This window comes from Pseudoliparis swirei, chromosome 2 (assembly GCF_029220125.1).
Source record: "Pseudoliparis swirei isolate HS2019 ecotype Mariana Trench chromosome 2, NWPU_hadal_v1, whole genome shotgun sequence".
NCBI lineage: Eukaryota > Metazoa > Chordata > Actinopteri > Perciformes > Liparidae > Pseudoliparis > Pseudoliparis swirei.
In genome coordinates, this window is record NC_079389.1 from 10857228 (window position 1) to 10877918 (window position 20691).

Below are 20691 nucleotides of genomic sequence, written 5' to 3' on the forward strand. Positions count from 1 at the left end.
TTAAAGAATTTTTTTTAAAAAAAAATTTCTTTTTCCCTTTAAAAATGTTTTAAACTTCAGGGTTAAAAAATTAACCCGGGCCCTTTTTTCAAATTTTTTTAATTTCTAAAAAAAAAAGTAAAAGCGCTTTTTTAAAAAAAATTTTAAAACCCTTTGAAAAAAAAATTTAAAATTTTTTTTTGGGAAAAAATTTTTTGGGAAAAGAAAAACAAAATTTATTTTTTTCCCCAAGGGTTTCCATTTTAAAAAAGGGAAAAATTTTTTTAAAAAAACCCCATTAACCGGGTTTTAAAAAAAAATTTAAATTTTTTTAAAAAGGAAAAAAATTTTAAAAAAAAAACCCCCCGGATTAAAAAAAAACATTTTTTAAAGAAAAAAGGAAAAAAATGCAAAATTTTGGGATTGGGGTTTGGGGAAATTTTTTAAAAATTTCTTAAATTGGAAAAGGAAACAAAAAACGAGAAACCAATTAAAAAAATTTTTTTAAATTTGGTGAAAGAAAAACCTTTTGGGATTTTTTTAAAAGGGAAAAAGGGGGGTTGTGTAAAAAAACATTTAAAATTTTCCCCCCCTTACCGAAATCCTTTTTTTTCAAAAAAACCCCAAATTTTGTTTTAAATTTTTAAAGGGGGAAAAGCTTTAAAATTTTTTTAAATTTTTAAAAATTTTAAGAAAACATTTCCCTTTAAAAATTTCTCAACCCTTCCCAGTTTTTGATTTTTAAAGATTTTTAAAAAAGCCCAAACCCAACACAAAAAACCCTTTTCGTTTAGCCAAAATTTATTCCCAAAATTAAAAAATTTTTTTAAACCCCCCCAAAAAAAAGTGGACCCCAAAAAGCGGGAAGGGCCCAAAAAAAAAATTTTTTTTTTAAAATTTTTAAAATATCAAAAATTTTTGGGGGGGGGGTATTTTGTGAAAAAAAAATTTAAAAGGGGAAAAAAAAATTTTGCAAGGGAAGGGGTTTGGAAATTTTTCCCTTTTTTAAAAGGGAAAAAATTTTTTTGGGCCCCCTTTTTTAAAATTTTAATTTGGGGGGAACCCTTTCCAAAAAAACTTTTAACGGGGGGGGGAAAAAAACGGGTTTGGGTTTAAAATTTAAAATTAATTTAAAAGGGAAAAATTTTTTTGCCCAGAGACGGGGAAAAAAGGGCCCTCTTTTAAAAAAAAATTTAATTTTAAAAATTAAATTTTGGGGGGGAAAAAAATAAAAAACCCCCGGTTTTAAAGGGGGAAAAACCAAAAAAAAATTCCCCTTTTTGGGGAGATGGGGCCCTCCCAAACCCCAAAAATTTTTTCCCCAAAATTTTTTTTTTTTTTTAAAAAAAAGGGGGGAAAATTTTAGGAAAATAAAACTTTTCCCCTTTTAAAAACCCCCATTGAAATTAAAATTTTTTAGTGGGGTTTTCCCCCAAAAGGATAAGTTTTGTTTTTCAAAAGCAAAGATTTTTTTTTTTGGGGGGGAAACAAAAAAATTGGGAGAAATTTTTAAAAAAATGAAAACAAAAAAAAGGGGTTTTCTGGGGAATTTTTGGGAGGAAAAAAATTTTAAAAAATTGGATTTTTTAAAAAAAACCCCCTTTTAATTTTTAAACCCACTTTAAAAAGGAATTAAATAAAAAAAAGGAAAAAATTTTGGGGGGTTTTTTTTTTAAAAAAGGGAAATTTAAAACAAAAACAAATTGTTCTTAAACCCCAAACCTTTTTTTGGTTTAAAAAAAAAGGGCTTGTAAAAAATTTTAAATACGATTTTTCATCTTTTTTGGGGGTTTTCATTTAAATTTTTAAAATTTAAAAAGGGGGGAAGTTTTGGGAGGGGCCCTTTATTTTTAAAGGGGAAAGGGGGTTTTTTTTTTTTCTTTAACCATTTTCCCAAAAATTTTTTTTTGGGGAAAAAAGACCTTTCCCCCCCGGGAAAATTTAAAACTCCGGGTTTTTTTGGGGGAAAAAAATAACTTTAACCCCCGTAAAAGGGGTTAAATCCCCCCAAAAATTTTTAAAATAAAAATAAAATTGAAGTAAGGCCCCAAATTTGGGGGGGTTTTTTGGTGTAAAAAATGGGGGTTTTAAAATTTTTTTTTTTTGGGAGGAAAAAAAGGAAAATTTAAACCAAGGGTTAAAATTTTTTTTAAAATTTAAAAATCCAAAAATTTTTTAATTTAAAAATGAAAAAAAATTTTTTTTTAAAGAAAAGGGTTAATTTTAAAATTTTTTTAAAAATTTTTTTAAAATATTTAAAATGCTTTAAAATTTGAACCCCTTTGGATTTTTGTGTATGGGTTTTTTTTTCCCCCCTTTTTTTTTAAAAAAAAAGGGGGTTTTTTAAAAAAAATTTTTTTGAAAAGAAAAAAAAATTTTTTAAAAAAAAACCCCCCCCCCCCAAAAAAAACGCCACCGTTTTCCCTTTTTGAAAATTAAAAAAAAAGTGGCCCTAAAAATTTCCGTTTTAAAAAATTTTGGAAAAAGCCAAAAATGAAATATTTTGGAAAAATTAAACCCGGGCCGTTTAAAAAGGGAAAAAATTTTCCGGGCCCCAAAAAAAGGTTTTTTTTAAAAAATTGAAAAACAAAATTTAAAAAAATTTTTTTTAAAAAAAACTTCCCTTTTTCCACTGAATTTTTTTTCCTTTCCCAGAAAAACATTACCCTTTAAGCCCAAGTTTTAAAAAAATAAAATTTTTTTGGGAAGGTTTCCCCTTTATTTGTTTAAAATTAGGGGGGAAAAAAGTTTTAAAAATTTTTTTTAAAATTTAAAAAATTAAAAATTTGGGTTTTTTTCGGGGTTTTGCAAAGGGGGAAAAAAAAAAAAAAAATTTTTTGAGGAAAAAAGAAACAGGAAAATTTTTTTCCAAAAAAAAAAAAACGGCCCAAAAAATGAAACCCAGGTTTTTTTTATTTAATTTTTTAAAAAAATTTTTTTTCTTTTGGGTTCTTTGGGGTTTTTTGGGGCCCCAAAATTAAAAACCCAAATTTGGGGGTGACCTCCAAAAAATTTTCCCGGGATTTGGAAAAAATTTTGGTTTCCAAAAAACTTAGGGGGAAAAAGGGGGGAAAAGGGGTTTTAAACCCCCCTTTCCCCTTTTTCCTTTGGGTTTTCCCCAAAAACAAAAAACTTTTAGATTTAAGGGTAAAAAAAAATTTTTTTTTTAAAAAATTCCTATTTTTCATTTTCGGAAAACCCCACAAAAAGGTTTAAAAAAAACCAAAAATTAAAACCCAAATAAAATTTTGGGGGGTTTTTTTTGGGGCCCCCTTTTAAAAAAGGGGGGTTTAAAAAAAACCCTTTTTTTCCCTTTTCCCCAAAAAAAACCTTTTGTTTTAAAAAAAAATTTTTAAAAAAATTTTTAAATTTTTTTCCCCCCCTTTTTGAACAAAACCCTTTTTTGGGGGTTTTATAAAATTTTAAATAAAAAAAAAATTTTAAAAAAACAGTTTTTTAAAATTTTTTTTTTGGGGGGGGGTTTTTTTTAAAAATTTTAAACCCTTTAAAAATCATTTAAAAAAAAAAATTAAAAGGAAAAACCCCTTTTTTTTTAAAATTTTTGTTTCCCCCGGGTTTTAAAAAAAGATTTTTTAAACCCCCCAAAGTTTTATCCCATTTTTTTTAAAAATTTTTTCTTCCCTGCCTTTACTTTTTAAACCCAAAAATAAACCAAAAATTTTTCCTAGCCCCCAAAAAAAAAGGCTAAAACCCCCCCAAAACCCCCCCGGGGAAAATTCCAAAACCCTAAAAAATTCCCCGGGGGGGCCCCCCAAATTTTTTACAAATTTCCCCCCTTAAACGGGGAAAATAAAAAAAAAATAGGGAAATTAAAAAGGTAGTTCAAAAATGAAATTTTTTTAAAAGGGTTTTTGGGGATCCCTGTAAAATTTAAAAAATCAAAAAAAAATTTTTTTTAAAAAAAAATTTTAAATTTTTTTCCCTTTTCCCCCCCTTTTTTTTCCCCAGGGTTTAAAAAAATTTTTCCCAATTTTAATTTTTTTAAAATTTTTCTCCCCAAGGTTGACATAAAAAAAGGGGGGGGTTAAAAAATTGTTTTTTTGGAACTGAAAAAAAAAGGGAAATTTCCCTTTTTTTGGGGGGCCCAAATTACGGGGGGTCCCAAAGGGCCCCAACCCCCTTTGCGGTAACGGGGGAAAGGAAAGAACCCTTTAAAATTGGGTTTTAAAAAAGGGAAAAGGAAAATTTCCCTTTTTAAAACCTTTTTTCCCCCCAAAATTAAACCAAAAACAAAAAAAAACCCCCTTTTTTTTTTTTTTGTTTAAAAGGGGGCCCCCAAGGGAAAAATTTTTGATTTTTTAATTTTTAAAAATCTTTTTGGTTAATTTCCCTTCAAAAAGGCCGGGGGGTTTTTAAAAAAGAAAAAACAGCCCCAAAAGTGATTTGGGTTTCCAAACAAACAAGGGGGAAAGGGAAAAAAACCCGGGGGGAAAGAAAAAGAAAAGGCAAGGGGAACCCCTTAGAAAAATTTTTTTGGGAAAAGGCTTTGTTTTTAAACTTTGTATTTGCTTTTTTAAATTTTCTCCCATTAAAACCTTCTTTTTTAAAAAATTTTTTTCAAACATAAAAAAAAAACCCCAAAAATTTTTTAAAGCCCCCCAAAAATTAATTTCCAAAACAAAAATCAAAAGGGTTTAAAATTTTTTTTTGGGGGGTTTTCCCCAGGGGTGGGGCCCAAAAACCCAAAATTTGGAAAAAAAAAAAAATTTTTAAAAAAATGGGTTCCCCAACTTTTAAATTTTTGGGGGGTTTGTTTTTAAAAAACCCGGGAAAGTTAAAAAATAACTTAAAAAACCCAAATTTTTAAAAAAAATTTTTTGGGGGAAAAAAGGGAAACAAAAAAAAATGGTTTTTTTTAAAAAAAAAAACCCCTTTTTTTTTTCCCCTAAAAAAGGGGGAAAAATTTACGGGGAAAAAAATGATATTTAAAATTTTAACAATTTTTTTTTTCCCAAATTTCCCTTTTTTTTAGCAAGATTAAAAATTTTCCCAGGTAAAAGGGAAATTTTAAAATTTCCCCGTGGGGGGGAAAAAAAAAGGAAAAGGGGGGAAATTTTTACCCGGGCCCTTGAAAAACCCGGGGGAACCCCTTTGATGGGAATGGGGGCCCCTTTTAAAACCCGGGGAAAAGGGAATTTGGGACCCCCAAAACTTTTGGGAAAAAAACTCGGGCCCAAAATGGTCATATAAAAAAGGGGGGCAAAAACCCGGGGAAATTTTTCCCTTTTTAAAGGGATTTTTAAAATTTTTTTTTACTTTCCAAAAATTTGGGTTTTTTTTCTTTCCCCCGTGGCCCTTGGGTTTTGGAAAAAATTTTGGGAAACCCTAAAAAGGGGCAAAAAAGGGAAAAAAAAGGGGGGATTTTTCCTTTCAAATTTGGCAAAACCGAAAAATAAAAACCCAAAAGGGGGCCCCCCAAAAAAGGGTTTTTAAAGGAAATTTCCAAAAAAATTTTTTTAGATTTAAAATGAAAATTTTTTTTTTTTTTTAATGGGAAAATTTTTCCCAAAAATAAATAATTTAAAAAAAGGGGGTAAAAAAACATTTTTTGGGGGTTTTTCCTTTGGTTTTTTTTGACAGGGGAAAAATTTTTGGGGGGGGCCCGGGGGAAAAAATTTTTTTTACGGGAAACCCAAAATTTAAAAAAAATTTTTCCCAAAATTGGAAACAAAAGGATCCGGGGTTTTTTTTTTTTTTTCCGGGTTAAACCTTTTTAAAAATTTTAAAATTTTCCATTTGCAAAAGGGTTTTTTTTCCCTTTTGGCCAAAGGGTTTTCCAGCCCCCAAAATTTTTAAAAATTCATGCCCGAAAAAAAAAATTTTTTTTTAACGGAAAATTTACCCCCCCGGTTTCCCTAAAATTTTGAACACTAAAAAAAAAGGAAAAATTTTTTTTAAAATTGGGTTTGAAAAACCCCTTTCCTTTTTTTTTTGCCCCCTAAAGGCTCACCAATACCTTTTTAGGGGGAAAAAAAAGGGGGTTTTTTTTAGGGAAAAAAAAAAAGGGGGCCCTTTAAAAAAAGGGGAATAAGGGGTTTCTAGGGGGTTTTTTTGGCAAAACCTTTACCCAAATTTAAAATTAAAAAGGGTTTGGAAAAAAATTTTGGGTTTTTTTTTTCCTTTTTTTGTTAAAAGGAAAAAGAAAACCCCGGGTGAAAACTAAAAAAACCCTCCCCCTGCCCTCCAAATTGTTATTCTAAAAAATTACATAACTGTTTTAATTTATTGTTCCACTTTTGGTTTGGGGGGTGTCCACTAAATATTTAAAATAATTTTTTCCTTTTTTTTAATGTTTGCAAAAGTCACTTTAAAACGTTTGCTCTTTAATGTGTCTTTTTTCCAGACTCAAATTTTAAGGAATCAAATGCATATTAAAGTTTGGCTAGTGGACCGGCTATCCTAGCTGCAATTTCCCTTTGTTGTGGTGGTGATTCAGGGATTTTCTGTCTCGGTTCCTTCACTCAGGGTTTTTGACTTGGTTTAAAAAAAGTTTGGCTTTCCCAGTTTACCAGTTTTTTTTGTCATTTAAGCCCTTCATGTAAACAGAAAATTAAGGGTAAAAATTGAACGGGGCCTTAATGCTTTGCAAGGTTTTTTCAAAAAAGAGATTATTATTTTTCCTTTAAATTAAGGCTTTTGCGAAGTTTGTCTAGGGTTCGTTTCGCAACGTTTAAAAGCAGTAATTATTTAAGTTCCAGCAGCATGCCGCTGGAATTTGTGGATTTGGTTGATGAATTGTAATAAAAAACCAATAAGTTCATGCCACATGCTGGATTCTTGATCTTTATTGGGTTTTCTGTATTATTTAACTTTAATTCAATTTTGGGCATTGTGTGTTTACTTGCTTTTATTTAAACCGGGTATTTATTATATGTTATATCCAAAATAAACTTATTTAAATAAGAAATGTAAATTGAATTAAATTGCTCAACTGCAAGGTTCTACTTGACAGTCAATGAAATACAATTTACTTTATTTAATTTTTTCCTGTAGAAATTTATAAAATTTATTTTGAATAGATTTTATTATGCTTTTCTGTGATCCACAATAGGAAATTTATTTTACATAATTATTTAAAGCTTAGAAAAATAATAAAATTATTTTTAATAACAAAATAGAATTTAAAAATTTACAAAAAAAAAGAATTTCTTTTAATATATATATTTCCAATACCTGAAAATTAATTTTTTAAAAAGGTTTTTTTTGGTTATTTTAAAGTTTTATTAATTATCTTAAATTTTGATATTATTTGAATTATATGGGAATTTTTTACTTGATCAATTAAACTTTAATATTTATTGAGGTTCTCTTGCAAAGCTGTGTTTAAATTTTTTTCTTTAAATTGGGGGGAATTATTTTAGGGTTAGGATTAATTTCATCAAAATATGAAAATAGGTGCTTTATTAAAGATTACTTAAAAAGATACTTTCTCCATTGAAAATGAACTTTTTGAAATCATTGTAAATTATTTACTTACGGATATCAATAAAATATTGATATACTAAATGTTTTTTTTAATTGATAATGTCAATTACATTTGTATAATAAATTTTTTTGCTTCCAATGATTCTATTCAAGATCCAATGGTGCAAAGTTTTCCTTCAAGGATTACTTAATACCTTAGAGATTTTCAATTTGAAATAAATTTATTTAAAATTTTTAAAAAAATGAAATAATTACCAATCTTCCCCCTATATGCTTAATTCCCAGGTAATACTCCAAAAGATATAATTTACATGTGAACAAGATGAAACCACAAATTTAAATTCCCTTGTGAATATCTTATTTTTAGACTTTTAAAACAAGTTTTAACTTTAATATTTGATACATTAATTTAACAATCATACTTAATTTTTGCCATAGTACAAATTTTAAAGGTAACTTAAATAGTTTACCATTAAAGTAAAATATGTTTCCTTTTTTGTAATCAATAAAAATTATTGTATGCAGCAAGAAATTTATTAAACTTTCTTTGTCACTAAGAAGGGACAAGTTTCAACAATTTTAGAAGAGACCTTAATGTTGGGGTTTATTGAAAGGGAAAAATTATTTTGTACCCAGGATGTTTAAATTGTTTCCCAATTTAAATTTTCTTCCGAACTTTGAATATTCCATGATTCAAAATTTCTTTCGTTAAAGGAAAAATTATTGGTGAAGTGTATTTGGGAGACAATGTTCACTCTCAAATTGATTTGAATATTTTGTGCTTAATTATTCATCTTGGAAATTCCTGGAGTCCAAATTAAAATATGGATTCTGAAAACTGTTGTAAAAATTCCTCCTATTCACCAACCGTTGAGATATCCAAATTTTATTCTTATGTGTATTCTTTTAAGTAGCGGCTTTTTATCGGCATGCTGGCACAGACATCTGTATTGTTAATTTGTGATGGCTTAGTAATAGTCGTACAGTGTTTTTATTATTCATTATGCATGTGGATAAAATACTGTTGCTGCAGTTAACAGTGTGTTCAACTGTTTTCTGCAGTTATCAGTGTAATAACAATGGTTACATATTCTAACCGTAGTTCTCTTAACACAGAATGGACACTAAGGTATCAGATTCACATTTTAAATGCACAAGTACATGCTCAACCAATCGAACAACACCCTAAAGAGTGGCCCGGTGGAAGGACAGCCCCATTTACTAAGTCGACAGCTAAGTTCAACGTAAACGGCGGAAATGCTGGTTAAAGAGCTCCACCTGGCTGTTATAGAACTAGCACTGAAACACCTAATGCAACTTTCTATTTCAACCAGCTTTGTTCTCTAATGGGCTCTCATGGGTTCTGTACCACTCCTTTTGATGCAACATGTTATGCCCCAACACACAATTGGTCACACTGGGCTAGACTGAGCGGGCCAGTGAATCAGCCAAAGCGAACACCACACGTACTGTATCAAATCATGTTTGCACTTCATTCGTGGACCCCAGGACAAGAGAGAGATGTGTCTCATCCTCTATCTTTACTTGCTAACAGTATACTGCTGTTATCTCAGAGCTAGGACTCTGACAAACAAGTACGATAGAGGTATGTCAACATGGCAATACATGTTTTTTATATTCATAAGCGAGAAGAGCTGACTGACTTACCTCTCATTAGACAGGTCCCAATGTCCAGCCCTCCAGGCATCAGTACATCACATCACGTGTTTCTTTCTGGTTTCGGGTGCAAAGCGCCGACAAGAGTAGCTCCTAAACACCCAGGCCAAGCCACTGCCAGGAAAACAGGAAGTGCATGTACACAAAAAAGACTCAGGCCAACTGCCCCTCGTCATCCCCAGATAATGTTCCTGTAAGAGCTGAACATGCTTGGCAACATCCAGAGAGAGACCAAACACAGTTTATAGACACTAAAACCACAATCAAAGACAGAAGAAAGTCACCTGACAGACAAGGTGACACATGGCAGCCACAAATCCTTCCCTACAAGTACCCCTGTGCAGAAAGCAAGGAAGAGGGGCAGTAAAAAGCCAAACACCCAGATCACCCAACTATATAGAACCGAGATCTGGCCAGGAGCATTTTTGTCCATCGACTGATATACTTATGAAATGCATTATAAATAGTTAACAGTAATTATTTATTTGGGCTTTTCTTACCCTTTTATTTCTGTCGTCAGAAGAGGGGAAGATTATTTCCCAGGAAGCTCAGTGTCAACAGAGAGCAGTAACTGTCCTACCCACTGCTAAAGTGGCCCTAGAGACAGGCACATGCAATCCATCACTTAGCTTCCTGTACTCCAGTTAGTGGGGAAAAGGAAGTAGAGATGGAGACTTTGACTCAAAGTTGTGATTATTGGCTAGAGGCGGCCCGCCTCTGTCACCAGGTAGTCCAAGCTGTTTTCAAGACCAAACGGAGTCCTGGAATCAAGAATGTGAGCCAATGCTTGGGCCTTGCACTACTGTGTCCTTGTTGCCATCTTTCATGAACTGCATGATTACGTTAAGCATGAGAAGGACACTTTGTCATAACAGGAAAATGGTGACATAGCCATTCTTCCCCCAGTTGAAGTCTTTGCCTGGCACCTGACTCTGAGGCGATGATAAGGCCATAGGTCAGAACAAACACGGTGAATTACCCCTGCTGGGATACTGGCCACGTGAGCAGCCTCAACAGTCACTGATGAACCTGGCAAGTCCTGTTAGAGCCTGTTTGAGTATAACGCTTGTGTGTGATACATAGACACACTCTCCTGAGAGGGCCTGCATATGAACAGATTATACTGTTTTCTGAAGCTATTAGTGTAATACAGCATTTTTACAAAGTTGTGAGAAAAGGTTTCTTATCCTTAGTTGTATGCCCGTCTTCTCTGTAGTGTGACTCAGGGGTTATGAAAAAATTGCACTGCATTATATAGCACAGTATCAAGTATACTGTTGTTTTCTTCTTCAAACAATGTGCATTATTACTGTACAACACTGGCCTGCACCTACTGCACAACATTAAGCTAACAGAACACACCATACATGCTTGTCTGTGAAGTTATCATAACATAACATAACAGATTTAAGAGTATTCTGCTGGTATCTCAGAGCTAGGACTCTGACAAACAAGTATGATGTAGGTATTTCTACATGGCAGTGCATGTTTTTGTATGTATATGTTTACTGTTTTGCACTGCTTAAGAGCCCAAAGTAGCACATAACAATATCTTATGATGTCAGCATATTTGTCTCTTTTTAGGATGCACTTAAAGGATGTGTTGACGAGAGAGGAGAAGGAGAACACATGGAAAGTTAGTACTTGCGCATAAACAGGCCCCAGAGAGGGTTTTGTGCCTATTCAACCAATCCAAATGCTAAGTCAACATCTTCATGTATAACTAACCATAACATCATTGAAGCATATCATTTCCCTGTACTGTTTTTGTTAATAATGTACATTCAATTATAAATGTTGTTAGACAATTGTTAGAAGATAAACACATCACATTGCAAGATGTAAAAATATATATATTTTCTTTTTTAACTGAGTAAATTATATAAGAAACTCATTAGAAAAACATGTTTGTTTTGAAGCTGTGGGAGCAATAAATGAAGAGAAAAAAACACTTCTAGTTGTGTCATATTATTCTTTGTGAGTCCATAAAGGTGTACTAAGAGTGGAAATACAAATTACGAGAGTAGTATTTCTCCTCTAAAGTTGCACAAGCTTGACAGAGCTATGTTGGGGAATTACATGAGGTCAGCTCAATGCATATAGTAAAGCTGTCCCACCTTTACAGGTGCACAATTATAGTGAGGGAAAAGACAATCAAACGATGTTAATCAGCCACAAATGAAAACACCTGTGTTAATGGACAAGTGGTGTGTTGGGCTTTAACTTAATGTACTTATACTCACCTTTAAACAAAGTTCCTAACAACATGTTATACTAAACGTTCAATACAAATATGTATATTAACACATAAAATATCCCTATAAACATTGATTATTATTATTATTATAAACGGCGGAGTACAGGTCAGTGTAAATATTCAAATTAAAGCAGCTGTACATAACTCAGTCAGTTGCATTCAAAGACCTATTATTGGAACATATGTTACAATGCTGACACCTGGTGGCCAGTTTAATAAGGAGTGAATTCGATTACAAGGACGTTGACTTACCAAAAACCCAGAATTCCTAGTTTTCAACTAGCACTTAAACGCAGCATGAATATGCGTGGAGCTCGACGCCGTAAAAAATAGTCTTAAAACTTGACACCGGAGACAGTTATTAAAACCTGATCCGTATATCAGGCGACGCGTGCGCACACTTAAACCATCTATAAACACATGAATAGAAATGTCACAAATATTGCAGACATGTTCATCCTACGCAACAACAAAATTCTAAGCCGAATCATCAGATCTGTGAAAGATTAAGTTAAAAAAATATGTCCGTAAAATATGTTTTTATTCAGGTTGAGATTGGATTACGCTTTTGTGAATACCGAAAAACATTTATAATTTATTGTTTTTGTCTACATCTAATGTTTCATTTGTATATCATGCAATGGGCAACGTGTTTGTGTCTATTTTGAGATAACTACAGTTTAACGCTTGCTGGTTTGGGAGAAACGAAAGTGAAACTGTTTCATTTCCTCGATACAGCGAGTCATCGTGTTTACTCCCTGTTGTCATACTTAGTGAGGCTTGAGTCGAGGCTCCTGCGCTCAGCGTGATAAAGATCGGCTGATTGAAGTCGCCATGGCTTCTGATAACGAGAACGAGGAATGTGAGAGCCTCATCGAACACTATAGGCAGAGGTTGCGAGAGCTTATCAGAGTGGATCAGGTTCTGGATCATATAGATTTCATCGAAATCGGCCAAAAGGAGCAGATCAAACAGAAGGCGAGAAACGAAGGTAACCCTAAGGCCGCGGATCAACTTATTTCCGCAGTTCTAAAGAAGCCACATGACGATGGCTGGTTCATGACATTTGTTGATGCGTTGAAACATGCAGGGTGTGAATGTGCAGCGGAATACATGCAATCCAATCCCCCAGAGCCTGCAGTGGAGGCCGAAAATGATCAACGTGTCAAGCTCATTGAACTACTCTCACCAAGTCTTCTGAACATGAAGACTGATGAGGTGCAGATGAAATGTTTCTCCCGAGAACTACTCACCCAGGAGGATAGTGAGATTGTAAGTACACCATCATATTTGAATCTGTCACTGGAGAATATTGTACCTCTCACAACATCCACAGTCGTGTGTAGTTTTTTCCAGTTCCACTTGTCTTTGCAGTGGTTGGCCACACGATGGCAGACACATGTAGGCTCCTCATCTGTTTCACACAGCGCTGTACCTCACTCTGACAACCTTAAACCTGTATATTATTATGCTCCTGCTGTAGATTATTTCCACAACAACACAACGAGGAAACATAGCTGGAGCACGTGAACTTCTGAGTGCTATCGTGAAGGGTCGAAAAGGATGGTTCTCTGAGTTTCTCGAGGTTCTGCGTGAAACTGATCACAAGGAACTGTACGAGCTGACTGGAGGGTCACCTGACTCTGACAAGAAAGGTGACTCACACAGGAGCACACACCCAACACAGGGAATGTCATGAGAGAAGTATCTGGGTTTGGTAGAGATTATTTACTAGACGTTTACTAATTCATTTAACAAGTGTGATGTTATTATTTACCATTAGGCGCCGAAGAGAACCTGCCTTCAGTGAAAGATGAGATTGAAGCTCCAGCAGTGGCCGAATGCAGTGATAGCCTACAGTTATTGGACATCAACGTTATGGAGGAGTCTCAGGATGAAGCAGGTCTGGCAGTTTTGTATGGACATGTTTATGAAAATAGTTTATTTAGTTGATATAGTAAAACACGCACAAGAGTCACTCACATATGTCATCTCTGAAACTGTCCAGAGCCAGGTCTGTGAATTATAATGAGTAACTGGGACATTGCTTCTCGTAAACAAAATAAAAATGTAATTTAAGGACCTCACAGAATTCAATCCACCTCTTTTGCTTTATTGAGAGGCACCAGAAATCAGAAATCTCCATCTGCAATTAACTGCATGGTGAGATACCACCAGGAGGAAGAGGAGAAATCTACCCTTTGGTAATGTTGGTGGACTGACTCTTTAGCAGTTGCTATTCCCAACACAGACAACAGGTTTAAGATGTACGTCCTGCCTTTCATGATGGTATACCTGAGTTAATATCTCAGTATAAGCAGTCTTTTTTCTTTCAGAGTTTTAAGGGCTGAGAGAGCCAGGCCAAATGCATGTCATTGCATTTGTATCTATAATTGTAATAAACTACAAATGTAACTGTCTTTTCAGACCTGTACGAAGAAGCTCCTGAATCCAATCAACTGCCAACAAGCTCACAACCAGGTGGGACTGATCCACCGCCACTCACCCTACAGTAGTTGATACTGTTTATGTTTTAGGATTCAAAGTATGCTAGTAATCTAAAAAGTGGATTCTAGTCCCACACACGGAACAACAACAAAACTCAAATCATCGCGAGAAAAGCTGGATGTGTAGATGCCCAATAGTGCAGTAAAAGCAGAATGAGTGTGTTTGGGATTTGCTGCAAGTGTAATATTTCTGGCTGCTTGACAGCAGACAATAAGTTCCATGTGTGTACCATGATGGACCACATGGAGGTCAAAGCGGACAGAGCATAGCCAGCACTTTAAATTTAAACCACATGCTGCTATATTGGCACATTGTTAGATAATGTAAAGGAAAACTTGAATTCAAGTCGCTGTGGAGTGAGGCTTTCCATTACACCTATATGTAGAGAGTAGAGCCGTGTGAACTAATTACATTAATAATTCGTTGCAGTGCAGTTTGTCTCGTTAAATGAGTCGTGACATCAACCTGGCTGGTTGGCCAAGGTGCTTGGATTAAACAGAGATGATCACATATACGATTGTTTCATGTGCAGTTATTAGTGGTTCTGGAATTCATTTCACTGCATTGAATTAAATTGAAAAATAAGCCTGTGGCTTTTTAACGATATTAAACAAAGCTGATTGTTGACTTTCCTACTGTAATAAGTAAAAATACAGGGGGTTACACAGGCCACTGTTTACTTGTTATTGTCTTTTAAGCTCGATCTAGCCACAGGCACAGACATGTATTTACTTCTAGCCGTTCCTTGAAACAGCACTTTAACCTCTGGCATACCCGGTCTGAGAGGGAAAATTAAAAGCTGTTTGCACAGTGGGGAAAAAAAGCTTTCCGGGAGATTGAACTCATAACTGGGGGGAAACATAGTACCTCAAATTGAAGGTAGCAGAGAGGGGGGTATATGCACATCCCCGGCCTAGACAGAGCAAATGAGTCATAGCCCGCCAGCGACTTCAAGTCTGACTGAAGTGAATCATAAAGTGTTCTGTCCTTGCAAACAGGAACATAGGACACAGTGAAATGAAATGTGATGAAATGATACACTGCAAGCCACTTGAGAAAATCTAAATGATTGATAAATACAAGCAGATGTTAGCTTGTGCAAGGAAATACTGTACATCACCTGGAGTTTGATTATTTTAGACACATTTGAGGCAGTAAAAGTGTTATCATATACGCCTTGGAATGGGAATTCCTATTTTAGATCTCATGAGTAAAATGCCAAATTACATTGATTTATTTGTACTTGAACAATGACGTCTGCTAGCCAGCTTTTGGCACATATGTTTGAATATATCTGGTTAAAACTAAGCAATCTGACTGAAATAAAAAAATTTAGCACAGTGTTCAAATATTGACTACTGTATGTCAGGCATGCGGCTTTATGGTGTTCTGTATAGTTCATTCTGTCGTCATTGTTGTTTAAAGTCAGGAGACTTTAGAGTCTGAATGTTCATTGTTTATGTTTTTTAAGAAGAACATATTCCATGAAATCAGTGCACATGGTCACAGTGTGTTTTGCATTTTTCATAGCAGCTTTAAGAAAACATTCCAGCCCAGGACGAAAACCACAAACAATGACAAGCACAGTGGTTTCCTGCTTGTGATGCCTGTAATTGTGGATTTCTGAAATAGACAATAAGTGTTGTCTGTCTGAGGCTCTGCTCTGCATTACAGGTCTTGGAGCAGCAGCTGGAGGTCCAGAAATAGCTGATATTGTTCTTCGAGATTATCAGATGGACGTCGCTAGACCTGCCTTGGAAGGGAAAAACATCATCGTGTGCCTCCCGACAGGAAGTGGTAAAACCAGAGTTGCAGTTTACATTACCAAAAAACATCTGGACCACAGGAGGGCAAAAGGGCTTTCAGGGAAAGTGGTCGTCCTGGTGAACAAGGTACAACAACCTGACTTGAAACCGCTTGGCTTTGCAACACTATGCTGACCGACTTATCTGCTCTTCAAATCCAAAGAAAACATTCTATCTTTCAGTCAATTTGGACATGTGGGTCAGCTCACCACAAATTACATGCCACACGGTTTAAGTATTCCCTTGCACTTTGGTTCCATTTGAGATGCATGTGATCTGCTCCGCACTGGAAAAGGCCTCTATTTAAGTTGTACAACTATTTAGTTGAATTTTAAAACAGCTTGAGAAATAGTGATTGTATGTGACTTAAACTGATCATAGTGGTTCACCGTGCTTTAACACTGGAAAGAACCAAATAATAACTCACAATAAGTCACTTCTCTGCAGAAGAGAGAGTAGCTCACACTGAACAACAACATATTTTTTAATCAGGGCACACCAAATGCTGTTGCATAAACAAACAACAACAAGGAGCTTTTAGTAATAGAAACGATGCAGATATTTCTTCATTACCATCAACATCATTGTATTGAATGTGCTCTGATGTCCTGCAGGTTCCTCTTGTTGAGCAGCATTACTCTGCAGAGTTCTTGCCATTTCTGAAGCAGACGTATAAAGTGGAGAGAGTCAGTGGAGACTGCCAGCTCAAAATCTCATTCACAGAGATAGTGAAGAAAAATGACGTCATCATCTGCACTGCCCAGATCCTTGAGAATTTCTTGGAGAGGTCTAACAAAGGAGAGGATGAAGGGGTGGAGTTGAGCGGTATGCTTATACAATTATTATACAATTCTCTTTCGTCTTGAACCTGATCACCTCTTAAAAACACACAGGCATTAAGCATTTAAATAAGGTCAAAACAACTTCCTGGTTTTTTTTTTTTAAATGCATCCTAAAACATTTAGTTCAAATCTGTTCAGGCTTAAACCACACACACTGACAGGTTTTTGAATAGAAAGCCACCCAGAGGACTCGTAACATCTCCCCTGATGATACCTGACAGGATCTTGTCAAAGTCTTCCGGCTCGGCTGTTCACTATTGTTGGCACTCACCAGTCCAAGGTGGAATAGCCACCCCGGCGGAACATATGCTGTTTGTTGAAACGCCTGAGAGCGTGTCCTTTTTCTTTTTTTCCTATATCCTGCCTTCCAGGCCACACGTCTGTTCAAGCCATCAGTGTGCGGCTGATCAAATTCACATGAGACCTTCTATCACCCACAGTACATCAAGCTGCCACTCCTCCGTTCTTTCTCTTCTTCCCCCGGGGACATATTTGTATCACTGGTTTAACTTCTTCGTGTGAATGCTTATGATTCACCTCACTCAGACTTTTTTTTAAAGTAAAAATAAATAAATAATGAGTTGAAGCTATTTTCGAGGTTTTCCAGCATGTGTTATTTATTGTGTGGCTTAAACTGATGAGTCAGGTTCCTGGAAATGTGCTGGTTTGTGTGGGAGGATCTCTCTCAAAGACAGATGTTAGAACTGAAAAAAATAATCGTAGCAGTTAAAATCAAACTCTACAAGGCTGAAAAAGAAATACAAATAAATATCCTATAAATGGCACTGCTTTGCCAAAACATCATTCTGTCCAAAGAATCTCTTGTTTTAATCCTCCATGTTGCTTTTTACAACAAGACTTCTTTGTGTGACATACTGTTCAATACATGCATTTTTATACATTTTTCTGTCACGTCTTCTCTTCATGTAGATCTGACACTGATCGTAATAGATGAGTGTCACCACACTCAGAAAGGAGGAGTCTACAACCACATAATGATGCGCTATCTGATGCAAAAGCACAAAAACAAAAGGCTGAAAAAAGAGCAGAAGAAGCCCAAGCCCCTCCCTCAGATCCTGGGCCTGACCGCCTCACCGGGTGTTGATGGTGCCACAAAATTGGACAAAACTGTGGACCACATACTGCGCGTGAGTACTATTCTCTGCTTCCTGTCCACACCTATGTAGACAAAAGCACAGAACACATATTAGCAACACCTAATAATCGAATGCTAACTACTATACAACCAGAGGCCCATAAGAATCACAGAAGAGATGATTAACCTGTTGCTAATCAAGCTGTTTTAATTGTGCACCTACACCTGATATATTCACATTCAAAATCAACAAAATAATGATCTTTCTTTTAGTTTTATACTCTCATCTTTTGCTCATCTGAACCCTGCCGTTTCTTTGCCTTCGTCATCGAGGATCACATTCATCCTGCCAAGCTATTTCCAAGTTTTTGGAAAATTTAAAAACAGCTTTTTGGCTTCTGCTCAACTGTGTCTGACATGCAGACATTTATGTAGTAGGAAATCACTGAGATGGATATGTCTTATTTGTATTCATTTCAATGAAAAATAAAACATGTCTTTCTTTCATAGATTTGTGCAAACTTGGATGCTTCCAGAATCATGACGAAGGGCCTTGGGCAGTACCAAAGGGAACCAAGGAAAATCCTTTGTCCTGTTGAAGACAGAAAAGAGGTACATTGGTTCAACAGGGGATGACCTCATGGTAGCTTTATAATACAGTTTCTCTATCAGGAATGAAAGAGTGTTACATGTTTGCGTTCTTTTCAGGATCCTTTTGGTGATGTAATCAAGAACATCATGAATTCCATTCACACACATGCTGAGCTGAGCCTCACCTCTGAGTTTGGCACTCAGATTTATGAACAGTGGGTTGTCCAAAAAGAGCGAATAGGTGAGCACAATATGTGATGCTTCTCTCTAGATGCTTTTTATAACCAGCTACCTGGCTTCTCGGATCTAAAACTTGTCTCAATTTGTTCCAGCTGCAACAGAGGAAAATCAGAAAGTGCGGATTTGCTCTGAGCACCTTCGACAGTACAACGAGGGCCTGAAACTCAGCCACACCATTCGCATGCAGGATGCTTTCAGTTTCCTGAACAAATACCACGAGGAGGAGATAAAGAAAAAAATAATACCAGACGAGGAGCATGTCATGCAAAGTACCGATACTGAGAGATTCCTCTGCAATCTGTTTAAAGGTATTGTGGTGTTGGGAAAACGCCCTTGTGACTTGTTATCAATACTGTTAATTTCCCGTTGCATTTTAAGTCAATAGTTAAGTATTTAACATCTTGCAAATAGTGACACCACTCTCATATCTCTAAATATAAAGTTTGTTTAGCTTAACATAAAGACTGGAAACATAAGGAAACAGCTAAAATGGTTATTTCCAAAGGCAACAAAATCCACAAAATACAGCACCTGTAAAGTTCACTAATTAACTCATTATATCTCCAAAGTGTAAAACCTGCAAGCCGTGGTTTCATGTGTAAGTTTCCGCAGGTTGCCTAGGAGCCCAACGGTGTTAACGAGACCTGTACATCAACACCTCGTAGTTTATCCACTTTGGCTTTCGAATAAAAGTTTTTCCTCAAACTGTTCCTTTAACTTCTAAAATGATACTAAGAATTTACCACAATACTTTGACATCTGATGTCTTGCAGAGAAGAAGGATGAGCTGGAGATGCTCGCATCAAACCCAGAGTATGAAAATGATAGCCTGTCGAAACTAAGAAGCCAAATCCTGCGTGAATTCAGCAGCAGGGAGGAGGCCAGAGGGATAATTTTCACCAAAACACGTCGCAGCGCCATTGCTCTAAGTCAGTGGATTCAGGAAAATCCCAAGTATGCTGATGTCGGAGTGAAAGCCGCACATATGATTGGGCAAAGTGACCAGAGTGCTGTTAAGGCAATGACCAATGTGAGTGCATGTGACACAAACTGCAGCATATTTCCCCGAGCAACCTAACAACTTTAAATACAAATCATAATGGCCTCAAATGTGTCATTTATCAGGCAGAGCAGAGGGACGTACTGAACAAATTCCGCAATGGTGAAGTCAACTTGTTGATTGCTACCACCGTCGCAGAGGAGGGTTTGGACATACCAGCGTGCAATTTTGTTATGCAGGCCGTGCCCTGAAGATTTATGATCTAAAGGTTATTGTGTGTTGGAAATACCTTGTTTGTGACCTTTATCAATATGTTAAATTGGCATTTAAGTTTTGTTTACCATTTAAAATGCATCACCTCTGACTTAAAAGTGAAAGTTGTTTCTTAACAAAGTGTAAAACGAAACGGGCTAATGGATGTTAATGGTACATAATGGACAAGTCAGCACCAAAGTCAGAAATTAACGCAGTGATGAAAGAGGGTATTGTTTTCTCAGTTGTGACCCTAAGGCGAACTGTCATCAAATGAGATCCAACTTTTTTGAGTTTTTCAGTTCCTTTAATTCAATGAACACAATTTACATTACTGACTCTAGATTATTGCAGGAGAAGGATCTGGAATCGATAAATTTTATAATTAGCTGCGACTGAAGCAAACCGTCTTCCCGGCAACATCCAGAGTCATCAAAAACATGCATAAGTCAGCGGAGTTCAGGAAATTTAATTATGTTTTTATTCGAGTGAACGACATTATGCATGCAGGTTTTAATCAATGCCCAAATTATTGAATGTACCTGCAGCTGAGCACCTTAACGAAAATCAAATAAATCCTCAAATTTATTTATCATGAAAAGTAACTGATAAACAAATTCCTATTTTATCAACCGACAATGCAATTTCGTGACACACTCAGCTTAATCTTTTTACTGGCCAGGAAAATGAATTGTTTATTATCAGGTTTTTGGTTTTCTACTGTACCTTAAAAAAAGGTTCATATACTTTCAGTTGATTGATGAACCAAATTGGGCTTTCAACCAAAAAAGGGAACTTGATGACAGAGTTCATTTTGGGCTTAAACCTTTGAAGAAGGGGGTATGAGACGTTACATAATTTTGAATCAAAATCCATGGACCTATTATTTTGAATTAAACGGGAAATGTTTCTTCATGTTGTGATTTATTCCAGTGCTGACAATTCTTTCTTTGGTTATTTTTTAAATAATTGTTTATTCAGCTCATGGAAAGGGCTAA

The 20691-nt window shown here is 35.3% G+C and overlaps 1 protein-coding gene across 1 annotated transcript; it reads left to right on the forward strand.

The window, feature by feature from the left end:
• Nucleotides 1-12115: 12115 nt before the first annotated feature.
• ifih1 (interferon induced with helicase C domain 1) lies at nt 12116-19692 on the forward strand. Its single transcript, XM_056427203.1, has 13 exons — nt 12116-12350; nt 12450-12631; nt 12843-13014; nt 13143-13262; nt 13787-13840; nt 15542-15759; nt 16287-16497; nt 17445-17662; nt 18121-18222; nt 18319-18442; nt 18534-18749; nt 19215-19471; nt 19567-19692. The coding sequence occupies exons 1-13, from the start codon at nt 12194-12196 to the stop codon at nt 19690-19692; spliced, it is 2157 nt and encodes a 718-aa protein (XP_056283178.1). The 5' UTR covers nt 12116-12193.
• Nucleotides 19693-20691: the final 999 nt, after the last annotated feature.

Excerpts from the sequence above, each read along its gene's own strand:
- ifih1 (XM_056427203.1), top strand. The coding sequence starts at position 12,194 with ATGGCTTCTGATAACGAGAACGAGGAATGTGAGAGCCTCATCGAACAC. Across the intron at positions 12,351-12,449 it reads ACAGAAGGCGAGAAACGAAG|GGTGTGAATGTGCAGCGGAA; the intron begins GTAACCCTAAGG and ends TGAAACATGCAG. Across the intron at positions 16,498-17,444 it reads TGAAGGGGTGGAGTTGAGCG|ATCTGACACTGATCGTAATA; the intron begins GTATGCTTATAC and ends CTCTTCATGTAG.